Source organism: Varanus komodoensis, unplaced genomic scaffold (assembly GCF_004798865.1).
Source record: "Varanus komodoensis strain SLA01 unplaced genomic scaffold, ASM479886v1 scaffold11, whole genome shotgun sequence".
Classification (NCBI taxonomy): domain Eukaryota; kingdom Metazoa; phylum Chordata; class Lepidosauria; order Squamata; family Varanidae; genus Varanus; species Varanus komodoensis.
In genome coordinates this window covers 28,510,094-28,535,620 of record NW_025335317.1, presented here as the reverse complement: position 1 = coordinate 28,535,620, position 25,527 = coordinate 28,510,094, and the positions used below count along the sequence as shown (strand labels likewise).

The 25,527-nt window shown below is 40.1% G+C and overlaps 1 protein-coding gene across 1 annotated transcript in view; it reads left to right on the top strand.

The window, feature by feature from the left end:
* ADGRA1 (adhesion G protein-coupled receptor A1) overlaps positions 1-25,527 on the top strand; it is an 84,063-nt gene that overhangs the window by 18,541 nt on the left and 39,995 nt on the right. Inside the window, exon 4 of the mRNA XM_044420714.1 lies at positions 10,543-10,688. Coding sequence (XP_044276649.1) covers positions 10,543-10,688 — 146 coding nt within the window. The remainder of the gene's footprint in view (positions 1-10,542; positions 10,689-25,527) is intronic.

Below are 25,527 nucleotides of genomic sequence, written 5' to 3'. Positions count from 1 at the left end.
AAGTCCTGGTAGCATATATCCATGTTGCCTCCTCCTCCTTATGAGACAGGAAATTGCCAGAGGCAAGACAAGACAAAACTCCACTGAGTGTTCCATTCTACTAGAATGCAAGGAGTGTGAGAAGTTGCATGAAGAGAGCAAATGCTGTACGTAGGTGCATGATATTCCACCCCTAGCCTAAAGTCTAGAGAGCCTGACGGTATTGCTCTGTTTTTAAGAGGTGCATAGAAAGGACATGCTTCCATGTACAGCCTGTCAATCCTTGATGTGTTTGTGGGGTCTAAGAAGTAGTGAGGTGGATTGAAAAATTCATGCTTTTCTTGTGACATCAGCCCATGGTAAACACCATTCAGCAAGATATGGCCTTCTATCCTGCCACATGTAGACATACTGTAGCAGTTGGCACTGTACACTTCCCTGAAGGATCGGCATTTGCTTGTTGTGACCTTAAACCAAGATGTACTTGGAAGCTTCCTGTCCTTGTAAGATAGCGCTCTTAAAAACCTCTGCCTAGTCTGCTAATGGAGAAAATGCAAAGCCTATGATTGGCATAACATTGAATGTTACTATTAGGCAAGTTTGTTTTCATTATTCTGAGGTAAATATCTATTAAGACCTAGAATGGGGACTATTAATTAGAGGCAAAACTAATACCTATTTTCTTGAGCTGTAGTTTTGCAACTGAGAACAGTCAGGTAGGTTGTAAGGCTAGGTAATTATATGGGTACAAATAACTACCTGTTGTAATCAGAGTCTGGAAGCTTACTTTGCAGATTGTAAGGTAACAGCATTAAGGTGCTAATGAAAAATTGATTTTCCTGAATGAGTTATTAATAAATTTCCTATGAGCAAATTGTAAGCTATTTTTCCATTAAATGAATTCCCTGTGCTATTTTGCATAATTAAGGTATCAATTCTAGAACAATCACATTGCAGAGTGGTTAGTCTGTTTTCCAGAAGTCTTAGGGCCCCATGGCAGCCCCTTTTTAATTGTCCCATTGATCAGTTCTGCTGCCTTTAAATTGCTCCCTGTTCATACTGAGACTTTTGTCTAAGCACAACCACAGTTTTTGAGACAAGCAGTTATGAACAAATGCCAAAATATGACTCTTTCTGAGCTTAACAGGTGCATTTAGTAATCACATGACCACCTAGCCCATGAAATAGCCCTGAACCCCATTTTTTAAGAGAAAGAAGTAAAGGATACAGTCTAAAATTCTATATTCTTTAAGGTGAGAAAATAGCAGAATTTAGCCATAAGGCAGAAAATAACTTTGCTAGTGCCCATCAGGCTTCTGATTTGAAAAGGCTAGAGGAATGAGCGCTCTTGAATAACATGTTGAGAAACCCTCAGCCCCCACGTCTTCTGGGTATATCAGAATACGTCTGCCAGGAGGACAGCATTGGAACAGCTGGGGGGGGGGGGTTACGTTATGACTCACTAGAAATAATATTGGCACTGGCCAATAGGGGCCCTTAGCATTCACTAGAATCTCAGAATTGCTTGCTGTGGAGAAAATTGTATTTATCCAGCAATAGCAACTTGTGGTTTTAGTATCGGGGAAGATAAACATTCCCCAATGCTCATGTGATACCCTTGGAAACAATGTGTGATCTCCCTGGAATGTGCATGCTAATTTACAGAAAGTAATATGGATCTTGCACAGCCATTGTGCTGGTACCATTTTTTCATTGCTAAAGGAAACATTGAGCTGGAGATGCGCAGGAGGTAAGCAAGAGAGAAATTGACTAAAGGAAAGAAGTGTAACTTAAAGTTCCCCAAGAGAGCATTTTATGCCAGCATGTTACGTAGGTTTACACAAGTTTTTATTTGGGTAATCAATAATGAAGGTAGTCATTACCATAGCAACTGCCACATCACGTAGTCCTTAAACTGTCTCTAAAGGCAGAGAACAGATTTTAAAGGCATATACAAATAGTGCACTTTCTCATAACTTTCTTTGAAAACATAATGTTATCCCAGAGTTCTAAAATCAATGTAGACTTTGCTGGTGACTTCGTTATGATATAGATCCTACTCACTTAACTCATTTTGGTGGTGGCATGTGTTCAGGAAATGTAGGCATATAAACACACTAACCCATGTCTATTATGGAAACCTATCATATTATTAGCAGAAGAGCTTCACCCATTGAATCTTCCTGGAGAACTCATCCATCACACCCAGAACCATGCACTTTAAGCTCAGATAAGCTTTCTCTGAAAGTCCAGATAGCTGATCTTATCTGTGTGTATTCCTTGTCTTTAAGGTGTTGGTTCTTGAAACCATTTGGTAGTGAGAGATAGGCAATATGTACATGCTCTGTAGCACTCATATTTCTGCTGCCATGTCACATCTTCCTGTTTTCTTACATTGCAAACAGATTTGCAAGTCTAAAATGAAACATGGTGGAAAAAAATATCTGTATTCTGCATGTACTTATAAGAATGCTTGTGTGCTGGTTTGAGCTAAGCCCCAGGAGAAGCAGCTGGTCAGTAAGCCTCTCAAGAAGGCTCTGATAACAGGAAGCTATGAGCAGCACAGCAAGCATCATATTTGATCAGCAGTTCTAAACAGTAAACTCAAGAGATTAATAATGCTCTGACCAGTGCTACCTCCCACAGAGTACTGATTGCAGCTTTCAAGGACTCCTGGTTATATTTGTAGCCTTAGGTTCCTATGTGGTTGAGAGAACTGAAAGGCTTGTGAAAACTAATTCTTGGAGGTATAGGTTGATGGTGGGGCCAAATCTTTACTTCCAGGGAATGTACCAAAGGGTTCTTTGGGGTCATCCCTGGAATGGGATGACCAATGTCTTATTGGGCTAGAAACCTCCTAGGGGTGGACCAGTTCTCTAGACCTGGGGCCATAACAGCTTTTTGTCTTACCACTTTACAGTTGTTGGCGCCAAGGACTATTATTGATTTGAAAATGACAGTTTACTTTCAGAGCTGTCCGCTAGGGTAGAACCCTGCTAGGGTAGGGTACTCATCCTGAAACAAAAAACCAAACCAAACCCAGCTGTCCACAGGATACCACAAACAAGATATGAGTACTACAGGACCTTCTTGTCCAGGTTCTCCAGCAATTAAAATACAAGTTAAAATGCAGAGCTCTTTCTCAAGCTCCTGTCATACATCAGAAGGTTGGCATGACACAGAGAAGGATCTCTGCAGAAGATCTCAGCCAGTTTCATATGGGAGAAAGCAGTCCTTCAGCTGCCTGGACCTAAGCCATTTAGAGTTTTATACATCCCAACCAGAATTGTGCCAGAATTGGATGAGTAGCCAGTATAACTGCTGTAATTTATTGAAACTGATGTAATCAATGAAAAAGTTATCACCTATTTAATCATAGGCTTTTTCTCTTTTTCTCCAAAAGCTTGATCTGTTATGGCACTGAGCATCAGCAAAAAACCTTACCTTTAACAGCAACAGCAACAAAACTTAATAAAACTGATGCAAAATTGGCCTTTAGGGGATATTGGCCTTTGGATGGTTGTATGATTAAGGTTTTATTTTAGGGGTTTTATTTTTGGATCACTGTTTCAATTGTCTGTATTTATGTTTCAAACTGAATTGGAAGCATTTTGATAAGCCAGTTGAGAGCTCCTAGCAGATAAAAATGTGGAAAGAAATCCTGACTTAGATCCAAGATAGGATCCAAGGAGGAATTCTGTTCATCTAAAGAGCTGAATAGAAGGCTTTCTTCTGTTCATGGACAGAGCTGAGACCCAGTAGAGGATTTCACTGGCAGATAGCTGGGCAGAGGGACGTAGGACACGATCTTAACATTGGTCCATCTATTCCAATATTATTGACACTGATTGGCAGCTAGTCTTCACAATTTCAGGCAGAATTCTTTCTTATCCTTATCTGGAGATTGAAACCAGGACCCTTTTCACACAAATCAGGTACTGTACCACTGAACTACAGCCTCTCCTGACATTACTCAATGTGCCTCCTTTTTTTTTTAATATGTAAACAAATTCCCATATTCTAAAGGACACAAATTTGCTAAGTCATGGAAGCTTTACACATAGGTTAGACAGCAAATGGCTAAGATGTCAACCCCCAAAATGTTCCCAACACACGTATATTCACACAACACTTCAGATAAACCACTTTTTAAGCCCACTAATGTATTACAGATGGATGTAAAAAGCAGACACTGAATTTCAGGAAATTATTTTGGTGGATCAATTGCAGTTTAAACACAATGGTTTATTTATTTATTTATTTATTTATTTATTTATTACAAACATTTATGTCCCTTCCTTCTTTACAAGCGCTCAGGACGGCTTACATAGTATAAAATAATAAAATAATAAAACCACAATTATTAAAACATCTAAAATTGAACGTTATAAACTAAAAAATAAGAAAGGAAAAATAAAATAGGAAATGTGACTGTGAAAACAGAAAACAAAAAATCTTAAAACGTCTAAAACCCTTGATTATTAAAATGATGGTTGAATAAAAAGGTTTTTACCTGGCATTGGCGCCAGGCAGACCTCTCTGGGGAGCGCATTCCATAGTCTGGGTGCCACTGCGGAAAAGGCTTTCCTCCATGTAGACATCCTCCGTACTTCCCTCAAGGAGGGTTTCCAGAACAAGGCCTCCCCTGCCGATGTTAAGGGACGTGAGGGCATATAGGGAAGGTGATCCTTCAGGTAATCTGGACCAAAGCTGTTTAGGGCTTTATAGGTTAATACCAGCACCTTGGATTGGGCCCAGACTTCAGTTGGGAGCCAGTGTAGCTGACAGAGGATCGGTGTTATAAGAGAATAACGACTGGCCCTTGACAGCAACCTGACAGCTCTATTTTGTACCAGTTGAAGTATCCACACCATTTTCAAGGGCAGCCCCATGTAGAGTACATTACAATAATCCAACCAGGAAGTTACCAGGGCATGTATCACTGTTGCTCTGCAGTGTTCACTCAGCTGATGGACCAGCCAAAGCTGGAGGAAGGTACTGCTTACCACCGCTGTCACCTGGATTTCCAGGGACAGCTCTGGATCAAGGAGCACTCCCAAGCTGTGGACTCTGTCCTTTTGAGGGAGTGCTACCCCATCCAGGACAGAACCAAAATCACTTACCTGAAAACCCGAACCGCCTACCAAAAGGACCTCCATCTTATCTGGATTGAGTTTCAGTTTATTGGCCCTTATCCAGCCCTACCTCGGGCAGGCACCAGGTCAGGACAGTCATCACCTCACCTGGATTAGATGTTAAAGAGAGGTAGAGCTGGGTGTCATCAGCATACTGATGACTCTGTAGCCCACACCTCCTGATGACCTCTCCCAGCGGTTTCATGTAGATGTTGAATAGCATGGGGGACAAAATAGAGCCCTGTGGTACTCCATGGCATAGCTGCCATGGCGCAGAGCCACAGTCCCCCAGCACCACCTTCTGGAATCAACCGGCCAGATAGGAGCAGAACCACTGCCATGCAGTGCCCCCAACTCCTAACCCGGCCAGCCTATCAAGAAGGATACATGGTTGATGGTATCAAAAGCCACTGAGAGGTCAAAGAGAACCAACAGGGACACACTCCCCCTGCCCCTCTCCCTGCATAGGTCATCGTACAGGGCAACCAAGGCAGATTCAGTACCATACCCAGGTCTGAAGCCGGACTGAAATGGTTCCAGATAAACCGTTTCATCCAAGAATGCTTGGAGTTGTCCCACCACCTGCTCCAACACCTTGCCCAAGAATGGGATGTTGGCCACCGGTCTGTAATTGGCGACCACCTCTGGGTCCAGGGCTGCCTTCTTCAGGATGGGTCTGATTACTGCCTCCTTTAAAGGGGCAGGGAACTGGTCCTTCTTCAGTGAGGCATTGATGACCTCCCAGACCCAGAGACCAATCCCATGACTGGCTCTTGTAAGTAGCCAAGAAGGGCAAGGGTCAAGTAAGCAGGTGGTTGGGCACACCATCCTAAGCACCTTGTCTACTTTCTCAGGCTGCAATAACTGAAACTCATCCAACAGTGATGGACCAGACAGCGCTCTGGACACCAATGATAATGAACCTGTTAGCCTTTCAATTAGCTAAGTTCTCAGAGCAGTTAGTTCCAGAGTCCAAAACAAAGCTGCAGACATGCTCAATGAGTGCAGACATGAGTGCAGACATTGGGATAATGGGTTCAAACAGAAAGGAATTCAATAAAATGGGGTCTCTAAAATTCTTGGAATTCAGAAAGAAGGTGGGATATAGGGTCAGTGTAAACTTTAAGGTGCAAGGTGGAAGTAGGATCAAGAAAATATCTTCTAATACGCAGAAGGGTTGTGTTTCAGTCGCCCTGGCTTAAGAAGACCATTGGCAGGGCACTACCCAGAGCTCACAACAAATTTAATTACAACTTCATATACATCTTTCATGGTCTCTTGTACATCAAGACCACATCTTCAGTAAGCTTGTCTTGAGCACAGCGGGTTCAAGAAGAAGACACCAGTGATGTACTGGAGATTTCCATACTATTATAATGGGTCCCTGACCCTATGAAGCATATTTGGGGGAAAATGGGGCTGCAACAGGTGAAAGTTCCCTTAACCCTGCTGGTGGGAGTATCCTCTGAGTGGACCAAGTTGAGATCCAACCAAACAAGCAGCTCAATTATGTAATGTCCAGTGTTTCTACAGTCCTGCCCATAGATTGAGTAAACATTCCTCAGTGTGGAGTCAAGAATGTGTGTGTGGCGGGGGGGGGGGGGGGAAGGTGGGGGGGGGGGGGGGGGGGGGGGGGTTATGTTGTGGAAGGGAAGGGAAGGGGATGTTTGTAATCAAGTCTCCACATGGGCAAGAACTGCTCCCACAAGGCAGGGGAATGTTTCTTTGTTTGAAGTTACTAGAAAACAGCCTTCTTATAAAGCACCCTGTATCACCAAAACCCTGACTAGCTCAGATAAAAGACTACACTTCAAAAGCCCTCTGTTCTGACCTGCTGGAAAGAGAAAAGAGGAAAGATGTTCTCACAACGTCTAGCTTCTGATACTACCTATGAATGTGAAGGTTCTGTTTAGTTATCAGCTGTGGATAGACCAAAAATCTATGAATTTATCTAATTTCCTTTGTAAGTCATCTAACTTGGCAACCATTGTCCTAACTGGTAGCACTGCAATTTCATACGAATAACAGATTCCAAATACCTATCAACTATTGTTGTGAGCATGTTGTGAGCAGAGCGGCTAGAGCCGGGGATCAGGCTAGATAGCCTGGGAGGCCCCTTCTCACTCGCTCTGTTTCTATGTTTCTATTTCCAATCATGCTTTAGGATGCATGAATAAAAGACTGTTCTCAAAGGCCATCTGCTTAGGAGAAGGCCAATATTTTATAGAACTACAGTCTCAGAATACTGAACACTGATTTTGTTGTGACAATGTGTTAGAATCAGAGGATTATAACCAATGATGGCCTTCTATGAACAGAACATCTTTTGCTCACAGAAGAGTCTTTGATCTAACAGTTTCACACATGGAAGATGATTTTTACAGATTTACTGGGACATATTCTATGCTCCTCTAGTCCCCAAGAAAAGCTGGAGCAGATTAGGGGATTGGGTTCAGGAATCTTCAAAGGGAAGGGAAAAATCAACAAAGCTCAGCTCCCCTCTTTTGCCATCAGCAGAGGCCTCCACTGGATTGAAAGTTCTTCAATCTGTCTGATAAGTGCCCTATGCTACATTTGTCCTAACACTGCCTTTCTCATCCATGTTAATCCAAAGGGGACAGGAGGTTTCAGGATGCAAAAGCTTTTTGCCACCTCCTCTGCCTGCCTTGTTCCCGCTCATTTGCATCCCCACCCATGGCCGACCAAAACTGATCTTAGTAACTGGTCCTAGTTATTGATTTTACTGCTGTATTTTGCACCAACTCCATCTTCAATGGCAGCCCCATGTAGAGTGCATTGCAGCAATCCAATGTAGAGATTACCAGTGTGTAGATTATTGAAGTCAGGCTATCCCTGTCCAGATAGGAGCATTGCTGGGCCACCAGCTGAAACTAGCAGAAGGCACTCTGAATCACTGAGGTCACCGAGGCCTCAAGTGACAAGGAATACTACCCATCCAAGCTGTAAACCTCTTCCCTTGTGGGGAGTATAACCCCATCTAAACAGGATGAACACCATCCAGTCAAGGAACCACCACCAACAACTTTTCAATCTTGTCCAGACTGAGCTTCAGTTTGTTAGCCCTTGTCCAGTCCATTGTTGCAGGCGGACACTAGTTTAACATATTGACAGCTTCACCTGATGATGATGGAGGTGGAGGGGGAGAACTGCACATCATTGGCATTCTGATGGCAATGCACTCCAGAACACTGGATGAGCCCATGAAGATGTTAAATAGTATGAGAAAGTGAACAGACCAGCATAGGGCATCATACACAGTGGCCAAAGCTGTTTCAATGGCAAAACCAGGCCTGGAGCCCAATTGAAATGGAGCCAGACAATTAGTCTCACTCAAGAGTGCCTGGAGTCGATGGGCAACAACCCTCTCAGGAACATTGCCCAGAAAAGGAATATTTGCTACAGGCCTGAAGTTATCCAGACATTCCAGATAAGGGGAGGATTTCTTCAGCATGGCAGCATGAGACCACTTCCATTTGCAAAGAGGCATTAATCACCTCCCTAAGTCAGCTGGTAATTCCTTCCTACCTGGCTTTTATAAGCCAGAAGGGGCAAGGATCCTGTACAGAGCTGGTTGCCCAAACCTAGCAAAGCATCTTTTCTGCATCCTTGAGCTGTACCAACTGAATTCATCCATTAACACCAGGCCACATTGTGCTCTGAATAACAGCCATGCTGGCTATGAGTGGTGGGAACTGTAGTCCTGTGCAGGGCTATGCTGAATGTTTGCTGGTGTTTCAGTAAAAATGTAAAAATTAGGGAACCAAAAGTTCCATCAGAATTGCCACCAGATGGCCTCCTGACAGTTGTTGGTAGCTAAAGGGTGTGTTTTAGTAGAGTTTCCCTCACCATTATATTACAGGATTACACTGACACACACAAAATGTGTGGGGAAAATGCAGCTTACAGCAGTTTCCAGAATATTGGCTGATAAGTTTAGTTTGGCTTTCCCAGACCCTCAAACACATTTCTGAAAAACACAAAAATGGACAAGAGTGGCAAGACTGTGGAGGTGACTATGTCAAGTTAACGTTGTTATCATGTTGCCTCTATGATGCTCATATGAATTCTGGGAGGGTATTCAGGAACCTTTCAGAGTCCCCCTGCTGAAGCTGCAGACATCATGATGACCTCAGAAGGGGAAATCAGGATGGGGATTCTGTCTCCTTCCCCCTTGCAGCCACTGTTGTGAAGATGTAAGTGAAGAGGAATGGGGGAGGCAGCAGGGGTGGCAAGAATCTTCTGCATCCTGAAGCCTTCCAGAAACACAGAATGGTGGAGAGAGAGGTGAACATTTCCTCCCTTGCTCCTTATGCTCTGCTAAGCATCTGTTGTCACAGCACTGGATATTCATAGCACTCTGACACTGGGATGCTCCTTCAGAAATAGGATTGCTTGCATCCCCCCACCCCCCCGCTCCACAGCACCCAGTTCACACTTTTACATAGAAAAGTAGCCCTTAACTCAATGCATTTCATAGAAAGTCCTGGATACTGTTTCAATGGAGCAGAATTCTGCTTTTGGCATGTTTATGTTGCTAATATATAATATTTATAACCAGATTATTTTTAAGGAACACAGAATTTAACAAAATAAAACCCTATTTTAATAAAAATAACTGATTAAAATAGCATGCATTGATTTTAATCCTAGTGGAAGTGGAGTTGATAAATTAAGGTTTATAGTGCATATAACAAGCAAGACCTTTCATCTGGTAATTCATTGCTGTGTGAGGCCTAGGAAGGATTTAGGATGTGCCACTCCAGGCTCTACATCAGGCTAAATTGAATGTTAATGGTATAATGCTTCAGACAGAGGTTGCCTTTTCATTGACCCTATACATTTAATTTGCATTACATGCAACATAATTAGCAAAACAGTAGCATGTCTATTATCCACTTGCCAGTAAAGCTTAGCGAATCAATTCAAGTTTAACTCAAGAAGCTTAACTTCAAACATGAACTGTAACCATGAAGGCATTCATTTTCACAGCCATGTTTTTGAGTGGTTATAAAACCTATTATCTATCACATGAACTCTCAAAATATACTTTGTTAAACCAGAAAACTTCCAACAGTTTTAACAGGATAAAAGGATCAAGATTGCAAATCATTTGCATATTTTGTATGTCTCATTTCCTCAGAATCCCATTTTCTAAGATATTAGCAATTTTAAATGCTAGTTTAAGTTGGGAATGCCACCTGCTCTTCATTTCACCTTGATTTTGTTGCACTGATTAAAAAGAGTCAGGGAGGTACAGAAAGGGAAATTATAAAGCATGAATAAGTTCATTTCATTTTGCAGAAATGTCATTATACTTGTAAATAGTTACAAGAGAATGATTGTGACAGCCTTTCTTAGTTTAGTGACAACCTGTTGATTCTTGTTCATTGTCACCATTTTATTCTAGGCTGGTATAATACTGCATTACTCTACATTGGCAACTATGCTGTGGATTGGAGTGACTGCAAGGAACATTTATAAGCAAGTTACAAAAAAGCCTCTAACATCTCAAAACAGTGACCAGCCTTCTTATCCAAAACAGCCATTGCTCAGGTATTGATAATTACTGGTATTGCTTCTGTGATTTTTGCTGTACAATTTAGGCTTTGCTATCCTTCAAATCAAATCATAGTGGAAATGTAAGCACCCCTGTGCTTCTGTAAGTAATAAGTTTTCAAAAAATTTTCCAAATATGCAGAAATGCTATTAAAAATAATAGAATCATAGAACAGTAGAGTTGGAAGGGGCCATTGGGTCCAACCCGCTACGGTTGCAGGACACCAATTTACATCATCTCACCATGCATTTCATTTCTTATTCCTACATGGAGGACTTGGCAATCAGGGTGGTTTATAACTGACCATTAAAACACAATTGAAAATACACAACACTATACAAAATCAATGTGAAAAAGTTGCAAGAGAAAATTTTGAAACCACATTTAAAATTCCAATAACTTCTACAAGATAAAACCTGATTGAACCTGAGTAAACAACTTACAAAGTTCCAGTAAAATAGATAACATTTCTGAGTAACTCAGGATCCTAATCTATGGTTTGCGCCTTGTTTAATTCTGTGGCTGTGGTGATCTTGATCCTTAGTTTCCTGGTTCCAAATGAGATAATCATCAACCTTCAAGCTGACAGGCTGATGATGATCTGATACAAAGCAAGAGGAATTGTAGGAGTATCTTTACCTCCTCTGTCCTCTCACTTACATTTGTGCTAGATGGCCATTTTTGGACCTCTAGCTGGGGCACTTTGGTGTGAATGGAGGAGACTTCAGATGTCACTGGATAGATTATAACCTGGTTTGTAGTCTCCTTCTCTCCCTGCCCACCAGAAAACCCCCTTTATTCCATTTCCAAGGTTGAGTTCCTGACCTTGAAGAGGTAACCAATATTTTTCTCTGCCAGCTGCAGGGCAGAATGTGGATTTCTAGTTCTAAGGTCCAAGCTCTGTCTCTGTACTCTGCCTGGGAATCTGAAGTATTCTTTGGACCCCCCCCCCCCACCGCCCCAGGTAATGTCTAGGGACCACAGGATCACTCCCTAAATTGATTACTTTCTCAGTTATTCATGCCACAGGGAGAAGGGAAATGGAAAGGGGTGGTGCATGGACAGAGAGCACAGCCATGACTTACATGTTTTGACTTATTATATAAAGATACTTAAGAAAGACTGTGTAAATATCTGAAAATGTATTATTTCTAATGCTTTTGCACCATTCTGCAACCTGAATCATAGCTTGTAGGAACACAAGAATGTGATGTTTTCCTAAATTTTCTTGCAAAGTGTGGTATGAACTTTGGCTATTTTTCATTACAAATATATTTGAAGATTTGATGTATTTACTATCACAGGGTAGGAATGGGAGTGGTATACTTTGATACCTTATTTTAATCATTTCTGAAAATTTAAATGTCTTTTCCAATTAATGCATGATTGGGGCAATTTAGTCACTTAAGGTACAGTCTTACATTACACATACTGTTTATTTTTTACTTTGCTGAGTCAGTGCCTTCTTATTAGCAGGCCTCACGATGAACATTGGTTTTTTATTTTTTTTATTTTTTTAGCCTGGGATACGAACCATCAGTTGCTTTACAGAGCATTTTCTTTCATAGAATCATAGAAGAGCAGAGTAGAAAAGGGCTATGAAGGCCATCATGTCCAACCTTCTGCTGTTACAGGACACCAATTTACCCCTCCCACTCAGATGGCTGTCCAATTTCTTTTGGGATGTCTCTACTGTGGGAGAGCCTACCACCTCTCTAGGCAGCTAGTTCCACTGTTGTATGGTTCTGACAGAAAGGAAGCTTTTCATGGTATCTAGCCTGAATCTGGTTGTCACATCTTAAACTGATGATTGTAGGATCTGTGATACTAGATCCTACAATCTGGTATCAGCAAAAAGAGATCTTGACCTTCTTCTTTGTGACAACCTTTGAGGTACTTGATACGATGTCCCCACTCAGTCTTCTCTTCTCAAGGCTGAACGTGCCAGTTCTCTCAGACTCTCTTCATAGGGAGGCGTTTCCAAACCCAGGATCATTTTTGTTGCCCACCTCTGGAACCTTTCTAATTTTTCTGCATCCTTCTGAAATCTTGGTGCCCAGAACTGGGGACTGACTAGTGAGGAGTATAGGGAAACTACTACTTCTCTTGATTTGGAAATAATACTTCTGTTGATGCATTCCAAAAAAGCATTTGCCGTTTTGGTGCTTGAATTGCATTCTTGGCTCATATTTAGTCTGTTGTCCACAATAACTCTGACGTATTTTTATTATATGATCTGCAGATTTGATTATCTTTCCTTGTACTTCCTTATCTAAATCATAAAGAAAGATGTTGAAGAGCACTGGGCCCAGGACTGAACCCTGTGGCACCCCACTAGTTACCTTCATCCAGTTTGAGAAGATGCCATTGATAAGCACTCTTTTTGTCCAATTCAGCAGCTAATTTTAGATCCACCTAACAGTTTTTCTGTCTAGTCCAGTTTTTGTTAATTTGTTTATCAGAATACAGTGTGGCAATGTGTCAAAACCTTTGCTAAAGTCTATGTGTATTATGTCTATAGTGCTCCTTCTGTCCATTTGGGAGGTTACCCACTCAAGAAATGAGATTAAATTAATCTGACAGGATTTATTTTGATAATCCATGATGGCTTCTTCTATGCAGACGTTAAACCTATAATGGCAGAAAGTGAAGAGGAACTAAAAAGCCTCTAGATGAGAGTTAAAGAGGAGAGCACAAAAGTTGGCTTGCAACTCAACATCAAGAAAACTAAGATCATGGCATCTGGCCCTATCACTTCCTGGCAAATGGATGGGGAAGAAATGGAGGTAGTGACAGATTTTATTTTCTTGGGCTCCAAGATCACTGCAGATGGTGACTGCAGCCAAGAAATTAAAAGACACTTGCTCCTTGGGAGGAAAGCTATGGAAAATCTAGACAGCATGCTAAAAAGCAGAGACATCACCATGCCTACAAAAGTTCATATAGTCAAAGCCATGGTTTTCCCAGTTGCAATGTATGGCTGTGAAAGTTGGACCTTAAGGAAGACTGAGCACCAAAGAATTGACATGTTTGAATTGTGGTGCTGGAGAAGACTCCTGAGAGTCCCATGGGCTACAAAGAGATTAAAGCAGTCAATCCCAAAGGAAATCAACCCTGATGGTTCTTTAAAAGGTCAGATACTGAAGATGAAACTCAAATACTTTGGCCACCTAATGAGAAGGAAGGACTCATTGAAAAGGACCCTGATGCTGGGAAGAATTGAAGGCAAAAGGAGAATGGGACAGCAGAGGTTGAGGTGGCTAGATGGAGTCACTGGGGCAGTGGGTGTGGCTTGGGTAGACTCTGAGGGATGGTGGAAGAGAGGAGAGCCTGGAGGAATGTTTTTCCATGGGGTCGTAATCTGTCAGTCATGGCTTTGCAACTAGCTTTGAAATCTGATGTTATTTCAGCAAAGCTTCTTATGGCAGTGTCATTAGTTCCCACATGGATGAGAAGGAACGGGTATTTGTCCGTGGGTTGTATGAGTTGTGTGAACTTGTTGGTTCTATCTTTAATCTTGGTGCCAGGGAGACAGCATACTCAGTGTTTCTCTGGGTCATCAGAGCATACATATTTTTCCATCTTGCACAACAAGGAATCTTCCACAACTATCACTCTTTTCCTTTTGGTGTTACAAACTTTGATATCCTTTTTCTTTCTTGATTGGCCTTTTGTCTCTTTTTAGAGTTATATAGTGTGTCTTGTAGTTCTTCCACAGTGGGCTTCTCACATGTCCCTTCCTCAAATAACTTAAAGCAGTTGGAGAGTTCCCCTGCTTCCCCTGGTGTAGTGTTTTCTAGGTTTTCTGCATCTAACTTTCACCCTGTTCCAGGGAGTTTCTTCCATTTCCCTTCCCTCAAGGTTCTCTTCTGCTGCCTCACCTGGTGATGCTATTCTTGCTTCTGGACAACACTTAGGTGTTGCAGCTCCTCTGCTCTGTCTAAAAACTTCATTTTCTTTTATCTTGAGTTTGGACACTCGCTGCTCCAGTGCTCTCACCTTTTCTTGTAACAGGACTACAGCTGCACCTGTTGCAGTCGTTGCAAGGCACCACTGTGGAGTCTCCTTGATCCATTGTTTGTGCAACCTTAGTGATTCTGTCTTGGAGCGGGAAGGGCTGTTGCAACAGCTGGTGCTTTCAAATGGCTTCACTAAGGTTAGCAACATTCCTACTAGTAAATGGGAGTGTGTTACAAGGGAGAAAAAAAGTGTGTGTGTGCACGTGCGCGCGTGCAGGGCTGGGGGGAATATAAGGTGAATTAAATAAGAGAAACAAAGAGGGAAGGGAAAATGTTAGGGACCTCACCCTTGACCTTTCTTGCCCAACTCCTGTTTGCTCACTCTGGCCATTTCCTCCCTGGGAGCTTGGCTGCTTATATCCCAGAGGCCCTTGCTCTGCTCTGCTCAAACTCCATTTGGCTCACTGCAGCTCAGTTAAATGTCTAGAACCGGTTAAAGCCAGCATGTCTGCGTCAAAGTAACAGCATGTAAGTGTAATTGGCTTGTGGCTGGAATGCTTACAACAGGGTTATCGGAGATGCTTCAGAAGAACTCGGGAGTAGGCTACTGCTCTAGAACCTGGACTGAGACATGCAGTGCAAATTGTTTGGCAGTTATCCAGTAGCTATAAACATCAGTGAACTCAATCCAGCATGGCCACCTTTGCATAAAAATGACATTTTTAACTAAAAGTAAAATGTGCTCTGTGATCCTGAGTGTGTTTATACAAAATCATTAACTCCCACCCCGTATTCTGTGTTCAGAAAAAATGCCCAGAATAATCTGTATTTATTCACTTCATTGGTTTTCTGTTGCTTACAATATTTTCTAGCCAGAGGAAGTTAATTATAAGCCCTTTAACATCTATCTAATGGAAGAAAGGAGTTAGCATTTGAAATTTTGTGCTCCGTATATAATGAGAAACAGTGTTTTTACTCAGATCTTGAGTTACTTGGTTTGTGATTCATTATAATGTTCTTCACTCAGTTGTTCATGGTAAAATGAATAATTGTGAGTTTCACCTGCTATAGTAAGGTTGTTAAAGTAGAAGATTATTTCAGGTTGAAAAAACCCAGCATTCTGTTAGAGTTATACAAAACTGAATTAGACTTCAGTTGTGATCATGAGTTCACAAAGACAATTCAGCAACAATAAATAAGTACATACTGACAACATCAGAGTAGTAAGAAAAACCCTACTTTTGCAATAATATAATTGGGAAGTAAGTGTTTAATACCTGCCTAAAAATGTTCTATAATGTCTTTTCTAATTACATTATTAGACATAGAGACACAACTACAGAAATATTTAATATAAATCATTAACACGATTTTTTGCTGTATTTTGCAATGATATTGAGTATTGAGCATTACATTCCATCTTATCACCATTAAATCCACTGGAGAAAGTTTGATAAGTGCTTCCCTGCCACTACTCCATCTGTCCCTGAGTAGTGGGAGCACTTGCGGGGAGGCAGGCAGACATGTGGCCTCCTACTGCCAGCTTGCGGCACAGTGGTAACGAAGCAGAAGGGATGTCGGTCTTGAGGAAGCAGGACTAGCCTTGGCTGGGCCCGACTTTAGTCACCCAACTCCAGAGGCAGCACTCCTGGACAGTGCCTTTGGGTGCCTTCGGGTGGCTACGGAAGAGTGACACTAAAAATCTAGGCCCATTTGACACCCATTTGCCACTTGGGGGAAGGTTCAGTGTGTTTCTGTGTGTGTGTCTCCTCCCCTCTCCTCATTCCTCCCTTCTCCTTTTTCCCATCCTCCCTATTTTGTCCACTTTCATTGAAAGTGAAGGTTGTGCTGATAGATGGTCTATGGAATGTAGTTGATGGATGGTGGATGTTAAAACAGAGAAACAGGTATTCTGATAGGAGAATTGACAATTGTTAGATGGGAACAGTAAGTTAGAGGTTGTCCAGGTTGGGAGTTGGAAGCACTACCCTGTAATGGTTCCTTTCCTACCTGGCCAAATGTCTCCAGATGGTGGTGCTGGGAGACTATTACTCTGTGTCATGGCCTGTGCTGAACAATTCTGGTAAACTTTAAAATATCCATTTTGTTTTGACACTACAGTCATTATTTCTGTTTTACTGTATGTGTAAAACTAACTGGTTTTCTCAGCTCCTTGGTAAACATTTTTATATTGTTGCTGCTGTAGTTGACATGTTGTGATTTAGTAAAAGAATATTGTTTATGACAATTAAGCAATTGGCATTCCACTGAAGACATTTAACTACATTTTTTCCTAAAGAAATAATTATCTCTTGAACCAGGTAGAACAGCAAAAGAATAGCATATAAATGTGCCAGTATTGGTTTCAAAGGCAAGTGGGTGTTTCTGTGAAGAAGGACATCAGGGAATCTGTACTATTGCTATGTGTAACTCAGTGAACCACAAGGTTTCATAGTTCTGTTTTTACTGTTGGACTTACATTGATTAGGTTTGCACATATATGAAACATAATATTGCAAGGAGTTTCAGGTGAACTGCTTTAGAAACCTCTTGGTCATTATTTTTTAAAAGATCCATGTAGATAAATTGAGAATTATGCCTTAAAATATGAAAAGATTAGCAAAGGGTTGTTTTTTTTCCAGACTTAGTGTTAAGCATTGAAGCTGTAGATTTGTCTTTTCTAAGCTGGCCCCTGCAATATAAGATTTGAATGAATGAATGAATGAATGACTTTATTTTGGTCATAGACCAGTAAAATACAGCACAGAAATATTAGCACAAATTGGTACAAAAAATTCATTAAGACAGGATACCAGTAAAAGGAAGTAATTAAAATACTGAAATACTTAAACTACATAAGAATACTTACATAGAATAATTACAATAGCCTAGTTTCAATCCATGTGGACAGTGTATAAAACATCAACAAGTGTAAGACAGAAGGAAGGAGTAATGCCAACCCATTAAAAATTGAAATTCAAAAATTATTATTTTAACATCACCTTCCAACAACAATAATACTCCAGTGGGAGTGATGGGAAATGCTGAAGACAGTGATTTATGTATGTATGTATGTATGTATGTATGTATGTATTACAGTCATAGACCAGAATAAACTAATGTAGGCCAGCATAGCAGATTAAACAATGCTTTTCAATTATCCAATTAAAATAACAGTTTAAGATGTACTTAAAAACAAAAGGTAAGAAATGGATGCTAAAAATTAAAATAACCTAGGTCACAAAACTAAAACATATATTGCCACAAAGATGTGCATAATGATAATACTAACATCCTTTGTTAAAATTCCCTCCTACTTTTTTATAAAAGTAATCCACTATAGCTAATCCCCAAGATCTTGGAATGTGGCTTGTATCGTTAATGTGTGTAAAAACGGAAGCCAAGAAAGAGGCCCACTAGTCCTTGTTTTCTTTCAGGAGTTCTGGTAGAATACCATTGCACCCTGGGGCTTTGGCATTCTTCACTTGGTCTATGTACAATTTAATCTTCCCCAAAGTTACAGGAGACCATTTGCAAGTTTTTTCTATTGCTATTAAAGGGGGAGGTTGAGTTGAATCTTATACAGATCAATAAAGGAGACACATTTGTCTGGCAGGATGCAGGAAGATATCGAGGATTTAGGCCTTGAAATTCTGCCTTCAATTAGTTTCCAGAACAGGGCTGATTTTTTTTGCCTTTGCAGCTTCAATCAGTTTCCTCCATAATTCTCTTGTGTAATCTTTTTTTACTACACTGAATCTGTAATTTATACTCTTTTTTAAAATCAGTAATTCTGTCAGGCCTTTACTTAGCCTGGTCTTGTGCTCTCAAATACTGCTGATGCTTCCAGTTTAATGTGTTTGGGTGTTTTGTTTTGTTTTTTGTCTGTAATGTAATCTGTTCTGTTAACTTGTGATAATCTAAAACAATTCTGATTCTTAGTGTTTTATAATATGAAACAGAGGGAGGAACTGTAGGTCCAGGGCTGACCTTCCACTATTCCATAAATAGCCTTACTCCCCTTCCCCAAGCCCCTGAGCACTTAGTTATTCCCTCGACTTTCTGCAATTTTGCCCCATTCTAAAAAGTTGAGGTGACCTCCTCAAATTTAATACCTGACACTAATTGCTTTAAGTTAAACTATGCTGATATTTTAGTCCTATTGCTTTTTTCCCCTTTTCCCTCTGTCCATCACTGGAATGTGATCATCTGAAACTGACTGATCAGCAGTGAAATATCCTCAGATTTCCTGGAATTTGTTTGAGAATAATCAGAATATTGCTGCAAGGAAGTGACAAAGAATTACTAGATAGACATTTGGCCAAGATATCTTGTGATGGGAGTGCTCCAGAGAGATGTCTGGTTGGCTGTCTTATCACATCAATGTGGTAAGGTGATTTTACTAGTTCAGATGCAAATTTGTGGTAGAGTATGCAATAAAATCATTATTTTTGTGGGTTCTAAGAGAAGATAGAAAATGCAGTATAGATGTTTCATATGAGAGATGATGGGGTTTCAGAGGGGTTGTCTTGTCCTAGAAATTATTGCTATGTGATGCTTTCAGCAAACAAGAGCACTGAACACCTTTCAGGTGTTTTTTCCACACCTCTTTTTCTTTTTCTGTTGACCTGGTAATGTTGGCAATGAATCAAGCTGACTCAGGAGCAATGAGAAACCCCCTTACTGTGGTCATGGGTAGGGGGAGGTATGACACTGGGAGTTAACATGCCAGCAAAGGAGAAGGGGAATTAGATGCCTTACTGCTGTTCCGTCTTTCAGTTCTTCCCTCAGCCAGATATCAGGTAACTATATCGATGTGCCCTCAGGCTTGCTGCTGCTGCTTGTAAGTGTGAGATTATTCCCCACCTCACCCCAAAATGTCCATCCACCAGAGAGCTGACCTGGCTTGTATGGATACCTGAATGGGGGTGTAGGGAGACAGATTCTCTCCCAGATACTCTCACCTGGGTATTCAGTGGAGCACCGTCCTCTTCCTGGGGTCTGGGGAGGTGAGTGGCTGCAATCTTTAATAAAAATTCTTCCTCATTCACAACTTCCTGCCCACTTGGAAATGGGTCTTGAATGTTTTTACCTGGTGTTCGAGACCATGGCACCATGGTATCGAAAGCCACTGGGCAGGCTGGCTGAGTTGGTTGGTAGTCAGAGCCACTGCTTTGATCTGATTATCTCTCTCTGCCCCTATGAACTCCCCATGCATATCAACCTACCTGTGCCTTAGGATCATCTTTGGAGGTGCTTCTCTGGGAGCCATCTTTAAAGGATATGAAGATGGTGGCTACTCAGGGACGGACCTCTTTGGCGGTGGCACTTCACTTATGGAATGAACACCTGGTACCAATGCTGTACATGTTCCAGCACCAAGCATTTTTTTCCCATTTGCTTAACATTTTAATGTTTAAACCATATTTTATTAATATCTAAAGCCAGGTCTTTGGTTTACTTCTTTACTTTGGTTATTGTTTATGTTTGTTTTTCTTCTGTATTTATTAATTTGTTTAATTATGTTACAAATTGTTTTGTTTAGCTTTACTTATTGTTTAATTGGGATGTTTCATTTTGTTTTAATATATTGCATTACATTTGAGAGAGCCAACATGGCTGAGTGAATGGTATACCATTTTTAAAATAAATAAATAAACAGTTAATATCAATTCATCTAGAGGTATGACAGTGTTGGCTCTGGCCCCACTCCAACAACTATGCACATTCCAGTTCCATCTTTCCACTCCCAGTGTCCCCAAACTGAGTAGGAAAATTTGAAGGGGATTTCTATATCATTTCAGCTGAAAAACAGAATGTCCAAACATGAGTGAGTTTCTATATGTGTTTACCTAAACATACATAGAAACTTTCCTTAAACCTTCCTGTAAAATGCGAGAAGCTGGTGGGGTGGGTGGAAATTGAGGTGTGGAGGTGGATCTGGCAAATGTATACATGTTAAAGCCTTTGTTGAAGCATGTGTCATGAATTCATGGCCACTAAAGTTCCAAACATGGGCCAGTCACCCTAATTCATGACTTTCCAGCATCAAGGTTCCATCTACAGTGGGTTACCTTCTTACTTTTCAGGGCCTCCGGGCATCTGCTATCTCATCAAAGGCACCACTAGGAAAACATAAGTTCAGTTTGCTACATAATATAGACTTTCACTGCAATAATTGCCTAAACATCTTCTCATGTAGGGGTATGAATAATTTGGGCCTTAGAAGGATGGTAGGATAATTAATGCCTGGTAGGACAGGATAGCATGGTAGAATAATTAATACTGGGTTTATACACAGCTGTACTCTTATCATCAATACAAAAGCAAAACAGGACCTTTAGCTTATGTCCCTTATGTTAACTCATGTCATATGAGCTGAGGAACATTTTCAGTGAGCTTTGCTTTTGTGCAAATAATTGTAATGTATATTTTTAGATCATTTAATATTGTGCTGTAATTAGCTTAATTCATTAATGAACAATAGACATTTCTAGCAATTCTTCCATGTTCTCGGGCTTGCATGATACTTGAATAGCAGAAGTCGATAGAAAGATGCAGGGGATAATAGCTATTTCTGGGAATACTCCTTTACTTTTCAGCAACCCTTATACCACTTCAACTGCAATTCAAAATACTTGCCAAGAAATGTTAGCCAGCAAGCAAAAGAATGATGTAGTCTTTTAATTTTTTTCTGTAGAGTTTGAAGAATATAGTCAATTAAAATTTATACTTTTTCACAAGCTGTTTTAATGGCCTTGTTCTGTTTTTCCAGAAATATGCATTAATTGTCTCCTGATGTATGAGAATATATCAAAGAAGAATGTGTAAGTTATAGACAATGCATTTACAGAGAGTGCATTGAAGCATCTGCTCAAATAATTTGTATACAGGAACTAATCTTTCAGTAGATTTACCTACATATTTTGTTTTAGTGGTTCTAACTGCATGGAGAAGGATTCTTGCAGGAGCCAATTCTGAAAGCAGCTGCCAAATCCTTCCTCCTTCCCATACACCTTGCATTCCCAAATGGGGAATGAGCTGCGGACAGAAGAAGAAATCCTTCTGCATCTTATTCCCATTCTATAAGCATATAATAACATTTCCAATAGGAATGCCAAAATCATAATCCTCTTATATAAATCTGTGGTGGAATCCTGTGGTCACTGGACCTAAAACAGGGGCATTGTAGAACTGGAAAAATTGCAGAAAAGGGCAACTAAAATAATAAGTTGGACCAACCCCCACACAATGAAATGTTACAATATCTTGAACTGGTTAACTTAGAAAAAAAGGTGAATAAGGAAAGACATGATAGAGGTGTACAGAATTATTCATGGTTGATGGGGTAATATTTCATAGTGATATCCTATGAAGTTGATTGGTGGGAGATTCAGGACAGATAAAAGGAAGAATGACCTCACACCACACATAATTAAACTGTGGAATTCCCCCGGATTTAATGATGGCCAGCAATTTGGACAGTTTTAAAAGGAGATTGGACAAATTTGTAGAGGAAAAGGCTCTCGGTGGCTGCTTCTCCTGATGGCTATATGCTACCACTTGTATCAGAGGTTGTATACCTTTGTACATAAGTAGTTGGAGAACTTGGGTGGGAGAGTGTTGTGCACTTGTACATCTGTGGGTTTCCTGGGGCACCTGGTTGGCCACTGTATGAATAGAATGCTGGACTAGAAGAACCATTGTCTGATCCTGTGTGGCTCTTTTTATGTTTTTATGGAATGTTACCTCCATTAAGTGGGGGAAGTAACATTCAGATAAATCCTTTTGTTATCTCTGAACATAAGTCAAACATCTCCCCTTCTATGGGGTGGAGCTTTGGAAGAGTATGAAGAATGAACTTGAAGAATGGCAGAAGTTGCCCTTTATAGATCAGTTGGAAATTTTGCAGGCAGGATTAGGTTCCATCTCTAATATGCCTACTGCATACTAGTTTTACCAAGAAGAATTGGAGTGTTTGTTTTTTAAAACATATAATTTACCTGAGTTATCAGGAAAGAGTTATAAGCAAAGAAGTGAACATAAGAGTAAAATAAGTGTGATTTGTGAGTATAAAGTAGTTTGAGGATTATACCCAGGTAATTTTTAGATTAACCTATTTCCAAGAGTAAAAGTAGCTCCAATATTATATTAAAGCAAGAGTAGTTCCAATATTATATGCCCAGTATTATATTACATTATATGTCCAAGGTAACTATATATACTCATTTTTTATATACAAGAGGATTTACCTAGCATTTTGCATCAGAAGTTCATAGTTAGATCTTAATAGGATTATCAAACTTTCCATTATTCAAGTCACTTTAGGAGAAATCATTTCCAGAAAGGTAGATAAAATTAGAATGATGTATTGTTTTCCTAAGGAAAATGTAAAACTGTTTTTGGAAAACCTTGAAGATAAAAACTCCCACTGAGTTTTTCTTGTCATGAGTAAGAAAAAGATATCAAGTTGTTTCAGACTTACCCCTCCATAAACAGAAATAATTATTCTATTGATGTAAGGAGCAAAGTACCAGCAGAGATTTCTTGCCAGGAGAAGGGCAAGGTGGCAATTCCCACTTATTCCTTCTGCAGTCCCCAGAAGCACCTCCCACAGTATTCCAGAAATCCACTTAGCCCTCTGGAACAGCATGGGAAGTAGTGCTAAGGCTGGGAAAGGAGAGATAAATCAAAGGAAATTGCTGTCCTCCATATACATGTTCACATATAAATAGACTGCTGTTCAGATAATCATTCTCTAATGCTTATAAATACATTGTCACACTTACTGGAGAGTGTTTAGATGGAAATTTCTTATGGGCACTAGGAATGATGTATATAGAGCTACTGTTCACTAGTAATAAGGACAAAGTCATCTTAACATTAATTGATACTTAATATAGGCACAGCTGATTAGGAAAATTAGTTAATAAATCTGTTCAGCTTGTTTAAATAACACAAAATTCATAGCAGATAGAAGTGCTACAGTAAGCCTATTTAAAGAAAACAAAAAGGATGCAAACAGAAAATTTTAGCACCACATCAAGTGCTACAAAAAGAATGTCAGAAAAAGGCCTGTTAGGCCCAATTGAGGGACTTTTGAGCTTAGTGCACATCAAAAGGTGCCACAGTTGAATAAGCCCTGATACAAACCCAATGTGCCTCAGAAGTAGGATCCTGTCACCAGAGCTTAAACAAGCTACCTTGGTTTGTTTGCAGTTGTTTGCTTCCCACTGCAGCCATGTTGTGGTAGTCTTTTGTAGATGCCTGAGCTGAATTCACTGTCAAAATAAAGATTGCATTAAACTAAATTATACAACCCAACATAGATATGCAAATTGCCACAAAATATTCTCACACCCTTGTGCACTGTGATGCTTTTGTGAAACCTAATTTATTCTCAGTCACTTGAGAATTTCATATTTTTCCATCAAAATGTGTGCCAAGAAATTTTCTCAGGGCCAAAACTGATGGTTCAAATGTTTGGGAGAAGGTTTTCAAATAAATGATATTTGAGTTATGACATCCTAGGAAAATACTGTATTCAATAGTTATACTAAATCTCAGTTTTGAACTGAGAACTACTGCCAGAGGAGGAGTGTTATCTGCTTTCTGTTTCACTGGCATACTTTACAAACTTAATTGATCAAATTTCTCAGTAGTCTGCTTGTGTGTGTGTGTGTGTGTGTGTGTGTGTGTGGCAAAGAGGATCCTGTGAAAAGAAAATATAGTCCAGACAGCACCAGACTAGTTACAGTTCAACCTATAAATGTTTAGGTAAAAACAAAACAAAAAACAAACAAACAAAACCTATCATCTGGCTACAAAGTTGTACAGCATTTTTCTGACTAAATATGCACAAGATGGCTCCTTCAATAGTTATTGTTCCTGAGTTGCTAAAATACTTTAGTTCCCCATGGCAGCTGTAAGAGTTGACATGGTTTAACCATGAGATAGAATAGTTAGAGATAAGAAGAAAAAGATTGTATTTAGAGACAACAAATGAAATGAAGGACAGAGGGACATACAGGAGAATCCCTGGAATTTCTGTTTGAAAATAGATAGCTATTTTTATATTTGTGTTCAAATAAGAATAATAATGTTCTGCCATTTCATATTGGACTTGGAATACCAGTGTTCAAAGCACAGTTCTACAGTAAATGGTTGTTTTTGGCTTTTACGAAGTTCATATCTTTATGCCTCCTTTTCCAAAACAATAGGCTGCCTAAAGGTGTTACCATGATGACAAATGAAACAAGGCACTTGGCTTACTTAAAATATGCTAGAAAAGAATATTTACCTAGTGTAAACATGATCATACATGGCATTTTCACTTTCAAATCCTTGGTTTGCTGTAGTTTTCCTATTGCAGTATGACGTCTTTTATTACACAAGCAACTTCTGACAAATCTAATGTGTGCCAAATCTGCCTGCAGTCTTTTGGAGAAACTGTGAGGCTAGTGAAAACTGGCAGACAGTCCTCCAGGTAGTCTTATTCAGGTATCTAACTGCAACAGAATTAGAAATATGCATGCACATGTACCGTATTTTTCGCTCTATAAGAGGCACCTGACCATAAGACGCACCTAGTTTTTAGAAGAGGAAAACAAGAAAAAAATATTCTGAATCAAATGGTTTACTAAACTATTTAATAAACTATAACAGAATACAGTAATACCGTATTTCAACCTTGTAAAGTGAACAGCAGTCAACAGTGGCATTAAGAACCATCATCACTGTCATTAACAAAAGAGAGATTTTAAAGTTCGAGAACTCTTCTAGTTTTCGTTGAACCCATAGAACTCATCATCACTAGAGTCAGAATTTACTAAGCTCTGTTGCTCACAATCACTGACATCACTTTCTTAGTCAGTAG